Genomic DNA, 16,151 nt, shown 5'->3' on the forward strand with positions numbered 1-16,151 from the left:
AGGAAAAACAGATGTTTAACACAACATCAGAGGTACTTGACAGAAGTTTACACTCTATTAGTTTGGTCAAAGCTTAGCACCTCTTATTTAGACTAGTGCTTCACTTTCTCTTTTCTCAGAGACTTGGTATAGGTAAGATTTACTGTTCAAGTAGTTCAGAATGTTGCATGCAGCTTTCAGTAGTTTCTGGAGTCAGAAAGCGTGAAACCACTGTATGTGGATATGAATGGTCATTTGAAGCAGATTTTCTCATGTTTCTAACTTCTGAAGTTACGAAGTTTCTCTGTAGTATTGGAACTGTTTTACATGTCTGGGAGTTGAGGTTTAACTGAGCATTGTACTTTTTAGAGAACTTAATTTGAGGAAAAAGGGGACATTTTCCTTTTGTTGTTTTGGAGGGCTCTGAAAACCTGCTGTTCTTGAATGTTGATGTCTAACTGTTTGAACAAAACTTAGTGGAATAAAAGTACTTGGTTTAGACTGAACTTTACCTGAACTGAATATTAACTATTTTCTCTTCAAAGTTATTCTCGTTTATATAAGCTTCATATAATTTAAAACAGATAACAGTATTAAATGTCTTTACATGTGTGTGTTAGTAAGGCAATACTGATCTGCAAAGATAAGTTGAGCTCCTGTGTGCTCTATAATGTGCACACTGTCTTCACCTCCCTCCCCGCCCATTTTTGTACATGGTTGAGGTTATGGGTGGGTATTAGTAAAGTCAGCACCTGGAAAACTAATGAAATATCATTATAGGTGAGGAGGGATGCTTTATCCTCTGTAGGTAATCCTGACTGCAATGAAGTCAGAGCTAACAAAGATGATAAATGTTCTGGTTAAGTAAAGTCCAAACGAGATGCTGCTGCAGGTAACTCTTTAAATAATGGAAAATTAGATTTTGTGTTTCCTGACTCCTGACTTGTGACTCATAGTGTATGACTAGATGTTTCAAAAATGTGTGCATACAAGAAGAATGGCTACCTAAAAGTTTAGATGACACAGAGTATTTAAAGTAGGGTGTGTGTGTATGTGTGGTTGGTGGTTTGCTTTTGGTTTGTGGTTTGTTGTTTGTTTGTGTTTTGTTGTTTTGGTTTTGTTGTGGTTTTTTTCTTTCTTTTTTTTTTTTTCCCCCTTATAGTTAATATGACCTGGAGAAAATAACCAGGATACATAACTGCTTTTGAAATGTCTGGTCAGTGAATGGGATACATATGTATTTTGAAAATGCTACTCCTGTTTTAATTTCCTTATTTCTACAAAGTGCTGCAAGTTCTGCAGGTGAAAAAACTACACGTGAAATGGCTGATCTCAATTTGTAAACCTTTGATGCTGTCTGTTGATATGTTGGGGGGGGTGTGTGGGGTGGCAGCCTGCTATTTCTATTTGTGTCAACACAACTGAGTGCTGTATAGTATGTGATTAGTCATGTTTACTTTTCCAGCATATAAGATACAGCTGTCTTGAGACAATCTGTAGGAAAACTTCATAGTTGATTCAAGAATGTTATTTTTTCCTTGAGTAACACTTAGAAAATACCAGTTTCAAACCAGCTGAAGGTTGTGCTTACTTTAGGGCTACTCAAGCATATTATGGCATCTATGTTGGGTAACTAATTGAACCTAGTTCTTCCTAGGTTCATCATCTGGAGATGATGCCCCTATAGTCATCTAGAATATACTTCTAAATTGTCCTCTTTTTGTTTCCATTTACTTCAATGGGGCTTTCCCCCAGTTCTGGAGGTATGCAGCCTGCAGCAGGCAATACAACAAAAAAAGTGATTTATATCTTGTTGTTTGAGCAAGTGCTCCACCTGCCTGTATGGTGCTCCTCTTGCTACCAGCGTTAAGGGCAGGGAGTTAATTACTCTAAGTGACAGGATTTGGTATGGTTGAAGCCTTGTTAAATTTTATAGGCCAGAATATTTTCTGCCCTTTATGTATCAAATCTTACATATAAGTTTTGGATGGCTTTTAAGTGCTTGATAGTCTTGTAAAACACTGATTTAAAAAGTAATAAAAGACTACAAAGTAATGAAAATTGGGGTCTTAGTTCTGTGATCTATAAGCAGATAGCTACTGTGTTGAGTTTGTCTTGAAACATCAGCTGATAATTTCAGCATGTCTCTTGGTTACCCTCTTTGTTTCAAAGAAGAGTTCTTTCAGCAGTGTTTACTTATTTATTTTGAACTCTTAGTACAGTAATAAAACTGTCGTGGAGCTTGTTAAGATATGCAGGTCAAAAATAATACCAAAATCTAATCCTAAAATTAGGTTGTTATGCGTTTTACTCTTTAAACTTCTGAAGATTTGCTGCTCTAACTAGTGATCAAAATGGCCCAGTTTCTTGACTGTGATAGAATGCTTGTCCTATTATTTTCACAGATGTGTTGCTGAGGATTTTACCTTCATTTACTTGGAGCTGGTGAACCATGGTGCAGGCAAAACTTCCTAGAATTTAAGATTTTACAAGGGCTTTGCTGCTAACAATTAGGACAATGGAGTAAAGTACTAACCATTCATGTTAGTAATTGAAGGCTGTAGTTTGAAGAAAGCAAAATGGTAATAGTACATACATTAAAACAAAAATCCTCCTATGTAAATCTATTAACTCTTAGTTTTGCCCCAGGGTGATCAGAGGCTTGACTTGCACTTAAATAATAGCTTCTAGAAACAACAAATACACTTTTTATCCTCATACTCTCTATAGAGTGGAAAGAAAGGATGAGGTTGTGATAAATGAACAAACCCAGCCAGACTGCAGTGCTGAAACTGTTGTATTGGACTCTTCTGTGGGTCCTGTAGGGTGAAGAATCTTTACTATTAGCTAAGCAATGGTGGTGGCTGGATTTAACTTGTTCAGCAGTAAAGCGTGTAACGATGTTGAATTTCTGTTGCAAACACTGAGATGACAACAAGTCCCAGGCACTTCTGTTACATTGTTCATGGTATAATTTGGATTATGGTAATTCTTATTTCCCTTCTGCGGAAGGCAGCTAAAGAATATGGAGCATGAGTAAGTTTTTCTTGTGTATTGTGTCAGATTAGTTTTATACTTGTTCTGTTTTACTTAAATAGTGGCATTTGTGCTTTTACTTTACAGTTGCTAATATTGTGACCAGTTCTCTTCTAGAAGAGTTGTTTCGGCTCTAGAAGAGGTGATGTATTCAAAATGGTCTTTTCTACCATGAGAAAGTGGTATTGGAAGTAATTAGCAGTACTATTAGTAGGGCTTATAAGTAGTTGAGAGAAAATTAAGATAAAATTCAGTTGTTCAGTGAAATCTGTCAGCAAAGTCAATAGTTGCACAAAAATAAGAAGTAGGAGGCCGTGAGTGTCCTGATACAAAAATTGACTTGAAATAGGATGTCACTGGAATGTGGCTTTTGCCTTAAGGAGGCTCTGTTTGTTCCATTGTTTGCGTATGCTGTAAGGCAATCAAAATAGTTTATAAAATCAATTTAATTTCCCTGTCCACACTTTAGTCCATACCTTTTGCTTAGATAAGTTACAATTTAAAACTTCTTACCTGTTACTCTAATTTTCCATTATGTTAACGGTAGGCTCCTGCACAAAGTATACAGTACCACGTTGTTCTAGAGGCTTTTCTATTCCTAATACGCCAGTCACACATGGCACTAATGACTTTTCTTTGAAATCATATTTTCTAACCCAAAACTGAAGTTGTACCTCTTGGGGTAACTTGGCAACATGCCAAGTCCTAAAAGCAGGGAGGGACAAAGACTAATTAGATCCAGATCCAGTTGCCACATTTAAAGGAAAGATGATATAAATTTAGTACATATTATATGCAGTGAATCGAGAAGGAAGAGTTGGAGACATTATAGTTTTTATTACAAATTGGAGGTGTCAGACTATTTTTTCATCATCAGCGTGAGGTGACTGAAAGGAGTGAAATATGGTATGTGAGCATCTCCATGCATCCTTGTGAGCACATGCGTAGTTAGGAGAGGAAGCTCTTATCCCTCCTGCTGGTAGTGTATAAGCAAACAGCGTGAGGCCTGCTGGCCTACTGCATGGAACCAACCACCGAGGCCATAAATAATTGGGATATCTTTCTTTTGGTTTTCTGCATGTCAGAACACCAAAAAATGTTGTCTCGCCTGGAAAAACTGTACAGTAATACTTTAACAATTCCAAATTCAAATAAACGAAAGAGCTGGATAGGGAATGTAATATGGGTTTGCCCATCACACACAGGACAATAGAGCACTACAGACATGTTTGAACATAAATCATCTTTACTATGTAATGTTTTACGCTTCACAAAGCTGTGTGGTAAGTTAATAGCACTGTATGTGGAAACGTTATTCTTTCAAAGAACAGAACATCTCTGGAAGCTAAAACTGCTTTTATGTTTGAACTTTGGATTTTGCATATAGTAGACCTTAAACTTTCATGTCAGCTTTAGTATGATAGGAGTGTCTTAAACTTCCTGATTATCCCTCTACTTAAGGAGGCTAACAGTGTGTTTGAAACTAAGTAAACATTGACCAAATATGAGCATGAAAATAGTGAGGTGCCTAAGGTCTGACAAAGCAAAGGAAACAGGACGTTGAACTTCTGGTGTATTCATTGGAAAAGCAAATGTAATTTGCTACATTAATCTTCATTCTGCTTCTCACTGATATGTCTAAGGACGTACATTTTCCTCTTGTAACTTAGTGAGTCTTGTGGACCAGAAATGTCTTTTCTCTCTGGTAACTGCTAGCAGTAAAGAAGGTGTGCAAACACAGGACAGTTGGTTTCATCCAGAAATAACCAAACTGTGTTTGTACAAAATTGGTATTAGAAAAGCCTGAAGTCCTAGGAATTTCTAATACAGTAAATGAATATATTATTTTCTTTTTCTATCCACAAACATTAGCAGGCTTGATTTAATTTCTTTTTTTTAAGAAAACAACCAAAAAACTGTTCAAGATGAAAGGAACACTATGAAATAGCAGTGATTAATTCTGAGAAGCAATTCCTAAATATAGGAAACTATTTTTTTTTTCTTCCCTGTAATCCTGAAAACAACACCCAAGGAAAACAACTTGACATGGAACTACAAAACCAAACCTCAGGCAGTGTCAGTTTGTCACTGCTGTATGTTATGCAGCTATGCAAACAGTCCATGTCAGCTCCCTATGTAAGCAGTATGAGAACATGTCGAATTGGCCTTTTGTGTTCTGTGCTGTCATGCAGTCTTAAATATGTGATTAGCTGCTTTTGGGTGCTTTTCTTGATAGAGCGTAAGCCTGGGAGGCCTATCTAATTCAGGGTTTGAAGAATGGTGACTGAAAAGGGAGTCAGTACGAAAATGAGACAAGGTGAAGGGGGGGATCTGAGAAATGAGGTAGGAAGATACTTGGAGCCCCATAAGGCAGGAAGGAAATTCATGGCTAACTTAATTACTAGAATGTTATTGAAAACCCAACAAAAAGAAATTGAGTAATGAAACATTACATATAGCTGCATTTCTGAAGGGCATAGTAGAATGGTTTCTACTGTTCTGTTTAGGCTCAAACGTTTTCTGAAACTTCAGTCAACCTTTTTCCCCTGACTGCTGCTTTCTGTCATGTCAGAGGATGAAGTTTTTGCTGCTGCAGCAGAAGTACCTGGAATACCTGGAGGATGGCAAGGTCCTGGAGGCACTTCAAGTTCTACGCTGTGAACTGACGCCTCTGAAATATAATACAGAACGCATTCATGTCCTCAGTGGGTAAGTGTTTGGACTTTGAGAATTCTCTTAGTGGAAGCTTCTAAGGAATTCTATAGCTTTTGATACCTGGCATCGTAAGGACTCGAACTGTATCAAAGCTGTTAACCCTGTTGATTAATAAGCTATAATGAGATATGCTAAAATGGTAAGTAAAGTAGACTATTCAGTAGACAGTGTTCTGTTTCAAAGGCTTGAAAGCAACCTGATTATGATTTACTTTTATAGTACTAGAGCCCAAATTAATACACATGTATGTATGGTGATCTGAGCTTGAGAATTACTAGCCTGTTACCTTATAATTGAAGAAGTAGGTGAATATAGTCTGGTTTGTTCTTGCCTGAAAATAAGACATTTCTACCTTTCCTAAAATCTGTGTTTTGCTTTCTCTTTTTATTACCAGTTTGTAGATGTTTGTTCTGAAGATGATGCATGTTTGTGTGGATTAGTTCCCTGCCTTTTTTCCTATCAGTCTCAAGCTTAAGTCACCTGTTTTCCAGCTCATTAAGAATGTTATGATATATATAATGCTTAAAAGTTAAAATAATGGTTCCAGAAAGACTTGGTCTGTTGGTGTGTGTGCGCTTTTTTTAAACAGGTATCTGATGTGTAGCCATGCAGAAGACTTACGTGCAAAAGCAGAGTGGGAAGGGAAAGGAACAGCTTCCAGATCTAAACTTTTGGACAAACTCCAGAGTAAGATGTTCAAGTGTTTAGAATTTTTTCCCACCTCTGTAAATCCAGTGCATCTTACATGACATATCCCAGGGAATTGACTTAAACTCCACTTGCTGGTTGTTGGTTTTGTATTTCTTGGTTAATGGGGATACTTTTAGGTGCCCTTACCCTTTGGTCTTCTGTATCTAACCTTTCGCTGTCTCTGATAAACTATTTGTAATAGGAGCTCTTATTTCTTAGCTCTGCTGCATGCAGCAATAGTGTGACTTGGTGATCAAATGTGTGGTTTTGGGGGACGGGGAGAGGGAGTGTTTTGTAAATGTCAGCTAAACCGAGAGGCTGAAACTGTGTGATGGTAGTGGGAACACTAGTGATACTAGTAAGGGTTGATAGTGATCTCAGGCTTTGCTATGAATTATGGTGTCTCCTCTCTCTTTCTTGTGGCTGGTGTAATACTATGTATCAGAGTTGTAAAACTCACTGTATTCTTTATTTTGACACTGTTAATAGAGAATTTCTTGAATGAACACAGCTGATACTGTTGTCTTATGATTTTACAGATTTTGTTAAATACTGGGGCTTGAGTTAGCTTGTGTAAATGGTGCTTGTTGGCCAGGACAACATATACTGTAACTCTGCTTTCCACAAGTTCATGCTTCTCATTCCAGATGTATAGCTGTAAATTTGACAAGCTGTGTGTACTCTTCCTGTAGCTTTTAAGCTTTATTTACTGACTCCTCTTCCAAAAACACTCAAATCAAAATGCGCTCTTATGTGTAACTTGGTTTTGACATATCTTTTTTGTTCTTTTTTTCCCCCCTAATAACTCTTTTAAAGCATACCTACCCCCGTCAGTGATGCTTCCTCCAAGGCGTTTACAGAACCTGCTACGTCAGGCTGTGGAACTACAACGGGACCGATGCCTATATCACAATACAAAACTAGATAGCAATCTAGATTCTGTCTCGCTGCTAATAGATCATGTTTGTAGTAGGTAAGAAACCCTTGTGACTTTTAAGATGGGCAAAAGTATCTTTTCTTTGTCTTGAAATAACCTACTGTTAGAAGAAACATGAAAACTATTCTGAGTTGGTTTAACAGGAGTTGACCGGATAAAGACCATTCTCATTAAATGATTAGTAGCAGGGAGTAGAGAAGGTGTCTGTAAGAGACTGTGGTAGCTGGATATGGGGTAATAGGGTCAGATAGATGCTTTATAATTTTAATCAAATGGGTATGAATAGAAATATATTCTATGCTAATCCTTAGACACTTGTTTCTTTTAATTTTAGACAGCCAGTCTGTTCATTCATCAACATCATTGCTGTGTTTCTTTGGTTTGGGTTGGTTGGTTTGGTTTTTTTCCCCCCAATGGACAATCAGTAGTATGTTACTTATCCAGGCTCTGTCTTCAAGTTTACTGTGATGCAGAAAGCCTCCTGAAGCACGCTCATGAAGCCAGCTTTCAGCTTTTAATAGGGGACAGTGAGGTGCTTTTAGACACAAAGGTTAAAACAGAGTGGAAATGGGCAGTAGACATTTTTGGTTTAGAATCATAGAATACTTAGGGTTGGAAAGGACCTTAAGATCATCTAGTTCTAACCCCCCTACCATGGTCAGGAACACCAATATATAATACATGTAATATGTAACATGAATGATAAAAAGAACTATTTTCTCACATTTGCAAGGTAGTAAGAATCGAATGTCTCTTATACCTGCATGTTAGCTCTTAGGACTATCTGGATAACTTTTTAACAAAATCAGTGCTGCTTCTGAATCTTCAAGATGCCATACTCTAGTCGACATGAAGCAGGAAGATGCTTGTTTTTAACAAATGGCTGACTGCAGTGATTCTTTTTTTCTTCATCCTGCAGAACTCTACTAAGGAAATAAAACCTCAGTGCAGCTTTTATAGAAAGCTGCTGTGCCTGGTGTAATATTGGAATGAGAGCTAGGCCATCTAAAAAAATAAGGGCTGTATACAGTAGCCTTATGTGTGTTCATGTAACAGGATAAACTTGGGCTTACAGGGCAATTCTTTTCATGTTAAGGTTAGCTTATCTGAAGAAGTTCATTAAGTTCTGATAAACTTTCTTACAGAACCTTTCTGAACTGAGCTGCTTTGACTTACATTTTTAGGTTACTTGGAATCTGTTTAAAGATGCAGAGTACCATAGTACTTCACTGTAGCCATCTTAAAATTTTAAAATCAGTATCTTGGGTGCTTCATGTATTCAAGTAACATTTGTAGACTATTATCTAGCTTGCAATTTTGCTACATCACATTGTTTCAGCAGTGTTGTCTGTGTGTGCACAGACATTTGACTGTTCCCCATTTTAAGAGCTATTGGAAATGATCAAATACTGGAATTGTGGCTTCTCCACTTCAGAAGGGAGTCTTAAAATCGGATGAATGAAAAGAGATTTCATTTTAGTCTTTATACAAGTCTATAAATAACATTGGATATTCTGTAGGGGGTTTGATGTGATCAATCAAACCCCAAAGAACTTTCAAGCCAGCTGTAAAGAGCATAGTTTATTGAAGTCAGACTAGGTAAAGCTAGATATAAAAGATACTATATGTTACAAATCTGGAATTGAATTTCACCCATCTGAATCTTATTTGCTGACATAAAAGTTTGTCCATAGTTTGGGTGGTTTTTTTTCTGGTTGGGTTTTTTTTTCACCTAATGTGGTACTTGATAAGCTTGTATATTTGGTATGTATACGTACATAGATATTTACAACTATTTTAATTAAAAAACCCCCCACAAACCAAAAAGAAGCCCAACCTACTTCAAAATTAAGGCTTCCATTCTGTCCTCAACTCATCCTATTGTACCTACCTATTGCAGGGGTCTGAGATCAGTATGTGGTGCGCTGTACGTGCTGCCATGCTTGGGCATAATGAGGTGAGTTAAAGACAGTGGAAGCCAAATTTTGATTAAACTGACAGAAGTAACAGTAGTCTAATAGCTTAGACAATTTAAGTTCTGTACTGCTTTAATGATAGAACACTGACAACTTTCCCTTTTTTAGTTGAAACTAATCTGCTTTGGACTTCTGGCAGTATTTTGATCAAGCATGCTTGAATTGCACTAATAGGTACAATTTTTAACTAAAATTTATTCACTTCGTAAGAGTTGGGAGATAAAAGGGAGAAACTGCTGGGAGTGAAGGTGAGGAATTTCATCTTATTGTGTCTGAGGCTTTGATAATAGGGAATTGATGCTCTTGGGGATAATTTTTGGTTTGAGAGCCTTCAGCCTAGTTGGGGGTTTAGTTTGGTCCTGTAGTGTTGTTCCTCCTTCCTGTCCTGTCCCCACTGAATTCCTTTGTCTTGCTTTCACGTAAATAAACTTTAGGCTTGGTTTACAAACAAGCCCAAATGAGAGGTGAATGCCTCTGTTTTCTGGGTTCTAGCTTAATGTAGCATTTCTGAAAAAGAACTGTTGTGGAAGTTGAGGAATAAATCTTCCACTGTATGTACAGGGAATAAAAAACCTAGCTGTTTGGTTATTTATTTAGAATTTTGGACTTCTGTAAATACAAAACCAGATAACTTTATTAGATACTTTATTTCAGTATGTGAACAACATGATTCGAGTGTGTTGTGCTGAACAGAACAATTTGGTATGAAACACTTGAAAAAAGAACAAAAGAAAAACCTTCGAGCTACAATAATATCTAATTACCCAACCCAGAAACTGTTGGATAACTGGTTTTGGTTTCTTGTTTTGAGACTGCTGCTATTTCCTTCTGGGAATTTAATTTTCCTTCTGGGTTATTTAATGTGTGCTTTGCTATCTGTGAGGTCAAACTTGCTGGATTGTGTTTCATTAGTTAGGTGAAGAGCACTCGAATCCGACTGGATTGTGAATAGCATAATTCAACGTTGGGATGTGTCTGCAGCAGCCGTATCAACTGTGCCTTGTTACACTTTTTGGGAACCTAAAGGCCATCTTACTGCTTGCTTTTCATCTCTACAAAACCTTGGCTGCTTTTCTTAAGCTTTAAAATACAAGAGCTATTGTTCTATAGAGTATTCTTTCAAATTAAATATGCTGAAAAGGCTTTCCTGGAACACAGTGTGCCCCTTGTACAATGTGTGAGTTATGGATAAAGACTTTTTCACCTTCTAGAGCAAACTGCTGCTCTGAGGAAAAAAACATTAACTTACTACAATATGTCTAAATAATAATGAAACACACCTCCTGTAGGTGCACATATCTGTGTGAGGGAAGTAGGCAAGGCCTTTAGACTTCCAGGAAGACTGTCTTCTTTCATGAGTGGGGCCTTTTACCTGGGGCTCAGTGTTCCAGTGGCAACTTGGCAGCTCCTGGTCAGCTTAAAGCAGGAGCAGAACAGGCTTGTCTTTCTCTGTAAATGAGTAAGCAGACATAGCCAAGGAAGCCAACTGCAGATATCCATATGTACATTTTGTTTATCCTTCTCTACCATAAGACAGGAAATGAGGGAGTGTGTGGTTGTTTAGTGCTGCTCGATAGCCTTTAAGCATGGACTAGGAAGCATCTTCTAGTACAAGAGAATGGGTTGAGAGGATATAGACACTGTATTAAGCAGAATTTTTTTCTAGCTTCTGGTAAGTAGTAGTTTTTCAGGTGTCCGTCAGTCTGGCTACCACCAAACTATCCTTTTGAACACAAATGTAAAGGAAGTAAGGTTTTGGGTTTTATGTTGGTATTTTGTTTGGGCTTTTAGGGGGGATTTTTTAGGCCAGTTTATCTCCAGTGGTAAGTACAACTGTACGTTCACAGAGACTCAGGGTTACATTAGTGCTGTTGTGTTCTATTAGAGGTGTGTTGCTCTGTTGTACTGGGCACCATAAAAACTCAACATAAAACTAAACCACTTCAGTATCCCTGCAGTTCAAGAGAAAATGCCCCTGGTTAGAGACTATCTTTTAGTGTATCCGAACAATGAACTTGTAGTTACTGCAGTAGTACTTAATCAAAGCAGTCATTTGCTGTAAAAGCCTACATTTATTTCATCTTCTCTCTCACATGCTTATACAGTAGGCAAGCTGTAAATAAAACTTTCCATTTCTTACCTAACTTAATATTTTGACTGTTAGCTTTTTCTCAGTGTGTAGCTAGAATACTAAATATAAGCTCTAGAGGAATGTTTGATGCTTCTTCAGTAGTTTATCACATAATATTTTTTGATAAACACTTTTACAAAATAATGTAGTTTTACCGGATGTAGATTTTGTGAAGGAAAACTATTGAAGTTGAAAGCTTATATATCGTCTTAGTTGAGCTTAGATATTGTATGTGGTAATCTGCAAAGAAAGTGGAAAATGGCACAAAATGGAGATAAACATGAACTTTTTCTGCAAGATCACGTTCAAGAAAAAGAAATAAGAATGTTTTTACTCAACTTTTATGTAAGAATCGCTTCTAAAAATTTGGCAAAACATAGCTAAATGAGTTAGATACTTACAAAACCCTCGCATTTAAATAAAACATTGCATGTAAAGTTCAGAGAGGAACCAGTAATTTCTATACATCATACAGTAATAATAAGCTGTTACATTCCTAACGAGGTCCGTTTTATTCCAAGTTATATGAAAGCATAACAAATTATGTGAGTGGAATAAGAATAGTACTTACAAGAATAGAATCAGTTATCACTTGGAGGTGTGGGCTTTTTACCAGATAAGACACTTCATTCTGTACTTACTTGAAGCAGCTGTTAATAGAGTAATTTTTTAAGTTGTCTGGTCTTGCATTTAAATAAGTTCTTGTTTTAGTTTTTACTAGCTTGATTTAAAAAAAAAATCTTTTACTGCTTTCTTACTAATCTGCAGCTTCATCCCATTCTCTCCTCAGGAAACAGTTCCCATGCTATACACAGCAAATACTAACGGAGCACTGTAATGAAGTGTGGTTCTGTAAATTCTCCAATGATGGCACTAAACTAGCAACAGGATCTAAGGACACAACTGTTATTATATGGCAGGTTGATCCAGTAAGTATGAAACGTGTTAAAATGCGCATGACTTGTCTTTCCCTTCCTCTCCAGTTTCTCTTGCTAGGATGGTTTGATTTTTGTAGGACAGGCTAACATGTACCGTAGCCTGCTGGCTAGGGTATTTCTCTGGGGTGTAAAAGTCTGAAGATCATGGTCAGTCTAAATTTGTGAAGGAGGACACTTGAAAACCTGATGCCTGAGTGTAAGGCTTGAACTGTTGGCTGCTTTGGGGCAGGAACTTCATGTGCCCCTAGCCAGTACCACAGGGTAGAGCCTGCTGGTACCCTCCAGGGCAGCTTCTCAGCTTGAAGGCCTTGAAAAGCATTGAGTGAGAGTGGAATGACAGTGAGGAACCTTTCTTCTATGTCACTCTCTTACTAAGAGTACTTCTGATCTATGTATGTGACTAACTCTTTTCAGTTATCTTTTACTATTAGTGCACTTAGATTTAAATGCTTTATCTATTTCACCTTTTATTACTTTATTTCTGAGTAGTAATATGGTTTATGTGCTTGACAGAAGTTGTGTCAGTATAACACCACTTCATGTGAGTTGCTGTTTTAAGGTTGGCCTTGGCTTGAGCTGAAGATTTAAACACTTATCAGAATTCACTGACATATAGAAGTATATCCATCCATTTCCTCATTAACTGTGGTTTTAGATTTTGATAGTAATACATGGCACTGTTTCTCTTAATGAAATATTCTACAGCTACAAGATTTATCTTTCCTACCTGTATCTATTCTTACATAAATAAAAAGATTGAGCAGTGAATCTAAGACTGTTTTAATTGTAGAACTGATATGAAAGTCCATATATTTCATAACAATTGAAAATTGTGCATAAATTTGAACATATGCACACAATATGTGAAGTTGTTAATGCTTGTAAAACACTATCAGAAATAAGATTCTTACAGGTTTTTGAACCATACATCCACAAACTGGTGTGCTAACTGGAAGATGAAGATCTTTGCTGTTCCATACTGGCTCTCAGTAAGATTTGAGAGCTGAACTTAATCCTTTTCTTCCACTACAGGTTAGGAAGCCGTATAATTTGAGTTCTTTTTGCTATTAAGGAGATGGGTGAACTTAACCCCCTGTTCCATGTGCATAGTTGTTACATAGCCCCTGAACTAACGGCAAGTGCTATAGGTTTTTCAAGCATAGAACTGTTGTAATTGGTTTGTTACTGGAGTCAGTGTGCTCTGGGCCAGCAGATGCACAGAGGCATAAGATGCTGTTAAGAAGTGATCTGGTTTTGGGTTTTTTGTGGTGGGGTGTTTTGGGGTTTTGGTTTTTGTTTATTTGCGGGCTTTTAACAAACAAAATAATTCTAAGTAAATTAAGGATCAAATGTTTTTACTGTTGATTTGTCATTTGATTGTAGAAGCTTATCTTCCTTTTATACTGATGGGTTTTAATACTCCTCATCTTGATTAGCCCATTTTATAGTGATTTGTTAGCTAATATCTGGTTAACCAAACCTAATAAATGTTTTGTGAATGGTTTAGACTAACCCTTTTGACCAAGGGTTGCTAAAGGAACAAAATCTCTAATAAAATAGTGGGAAAGTAGCTTTGTAGAGTTTTATGTTCTGTATTTGTGTACCAGAAAACAAAAAGGGGGGAAAATTAAACCCTTTCAGGGAGGTGATGCCTAAATAACATTAAGTCACAACTCAAATGGTTTATTTTTATATTTGCCAGAGCATGCTTCTCACTTCCTTTTGAATTATAAGTTTAATCAGATTTTCAAGGCTTTAGGAATCTAGAATGATTTTAATCCACATATATATAAACGACAGGGAAACATCCATCCAAATCTGCCTGGGCAAGTGATGGGAGAACACTGTTTTAAAAGAACAGTATTTCTTTTCCACACACACATCATGTGTGTGAGAATCTTTCACTTTTCTCTTTCTTCAGTAATCTCTCTTGAAGTGTAATGAAACTGCTTCCATGTGTTTTCTTTATTTCATACCATGAATTTCTTATTTCTCTTTTAAGACCCAGCTATATATATAAGCTGTCTTAACACATGCTTCTGTTTTCATTTTCATTTGTTCATTTCAAATATCATATGCAGACTCAGCAGCATTAAATAATGTCTCAAGTGAACTAGGTTTGTGTGTGGAACACATTATTTGACTGTGTGGCAGAATCTGTAGTGCACAGAGGATAAGCACAGTAGGCACATCACCTTGTCTGGCGTGCATTTTCTTTGATGGAGTTCTCTAACTTGTTCCTTACAGAAACCTTCTTTTTCTGCACTTTCTAAAAACTGTTGACAGGTTTTTGGCTTTTCAGCCAAGAAGCCCAACTACTGCAGACTTATGCTGATACCTGAATAGTTGTGGGTTTTTTCTACATATCAAAAACGTGGGAAGCTATATGTAAGGGACAGAAGTGCTGAGATTTCTTTAGGTGGTGGGTGGGAAGCAGATTGACTAAATTTGGGGCCATTTTCCTGAAATACCATTGACTGTTGGTTTGCAGCAAAACATAGTATAGCAGTTTTGCTGTATTTGGAGAGAAATATGGGCACAGCGTGAGAGAGAGTAACAGCCACAGAGTCCTATCATTAGAAGAGGAATATCCCCTGTATCTTACTCCTCATGAGTCTCAAATGTGACGCAGAAGTGATGGGCTGCTTTAATCCTGATGTGAAAAGAAATACGTAAGTTGTAGGCAAGCTGCAGGATGTGAGATGATGTCAGGCATGATTCAGTTTCCTTACAGATCAGTTTAGCTATAGACACAGCAGTGTCAAATGCAGACCAGGAATAACAATTAGAATGGAAAAGGAGCCTTCAGGAGGTCCATTCATTTGCCCCTCTTTCTCTGTGCTTTGAAGATCATTCCTAGCCCACTTTCTTTTGAGGAATTCAGGTTTTTTTAGCCAACAGAACTATCAAAACTGCAGGTTGGCTGAGAGTCACCAAATCCCTTGTAGCTGGTCCTAAGAAACGGTCCTTTGTGTCACTCTTCCTCTGTTGACCATGTTCTTTCTCTTTAGAATCAAGAGATGCTCTGCTGATTAATACTAAAACAAAGAGAAAGGACAATTTGAGAAGCTAGATTTCAAACAAGTCACTGGTTTTGAAGAGAAGTAGGAGGTATAAACATCCCCATACAGAAAAAAAGGGGGGAGAAATCCATTTGCCCTTTTCCAAGTGGCTTGACAAAAATTCAACAGTTTAACAAGCTCAGTTCTACTTAATGTATGTGTGTGGTGGTGTTAAGAGTCAGTGCTGACATAGTATTGAAGCATGTTTCTGTATTTAGGAAGCCAGTGTATGGTTGTTTAAAGTATCTTAGCTGTACTATTTATATTGATGAGCTGCTTCAAAGTCCAAGTTCCTGTGACAAGACAGCAGTTGTAGCATAAAAGGTGATACAAGATGCTCTGCGTGAGCGAAGTATGCTTCATTGACTAAGTCTGGCAGAAAAGATGCAACAGCTTGCTGTAGGCAACACTTCTGAAATAAGAACACCTCTCGAGGAAGCTTTTAAAAATATCTTTCTGTAAAGCTTCTTTCTTGAGCAGCACGCACAAGATACACTCGAGTTTGTAAAAACATTGGCACTTGGAGGTTTTCCCTTCTCGGCGTACATGAAGGTTTTGGTTCTCTGTTTAACCATAACAGGCTTCCAGCATGTCTTTAATTTTAAGAAAGTAACTTAATTCTGTAAAATATGGATAACAGTAGTTCTGTAATGCAGTAGATGTAGAGAGACTTTACACTTGAGAAGA

General features: G+C 37.2%; 1 protein-coding gene across 2 annotated transcripts in view; it reads left to right on the forward strand.

The window, feature by feature from the left end:
- Positions 1–16,151, forward strand: part of WDR26 (WD repeat domain 26) — a 33,027-nt gene that overhangs the window by 3,477 nt on the left and 13,399 nt on the right. Inside the window, exons 4-8 of one of the 2 annotated variants that reach the window (XM_030499772.1) lie at positions 5,588–5,724; positions 6,320–6,417; positions 7,237–7,393; positions 9,258–9,314; positions 12,255–12,393. In XM_030499772.1, coding sequence (XP_030355632.1) covers positions 5,588–5,724; positions 6,320–6,417; positions 7,237–7,393; positions 9,258–9,314; positions 12,255–12,393 — 588 coding nt within the window. The remainder of the gene's footprint in view (positions 1–5,587; positions 5,725–6,319; positions 6,418–7,236; positions 7,394–9,257; positions 9,315–12,254; positions 12,394–16,151) is intronic. The other variant, XM_030499773.1, reaches the window with a different exon arrangement.

Source organism: Strigops habroptila, chromosome 10 (assembly GCF_004027225.2).
Source record: "Strigops habroptila isolate Jane chromosome 10, bStrHab1.2.pri, whole genome shotgun sequence".
Taxonomy (NCBI): Eukaryota; Metazoa; Chordata; class Aves; order Psittaciformes; family Psittacidae; genus Strigops; species Strigops habroptila.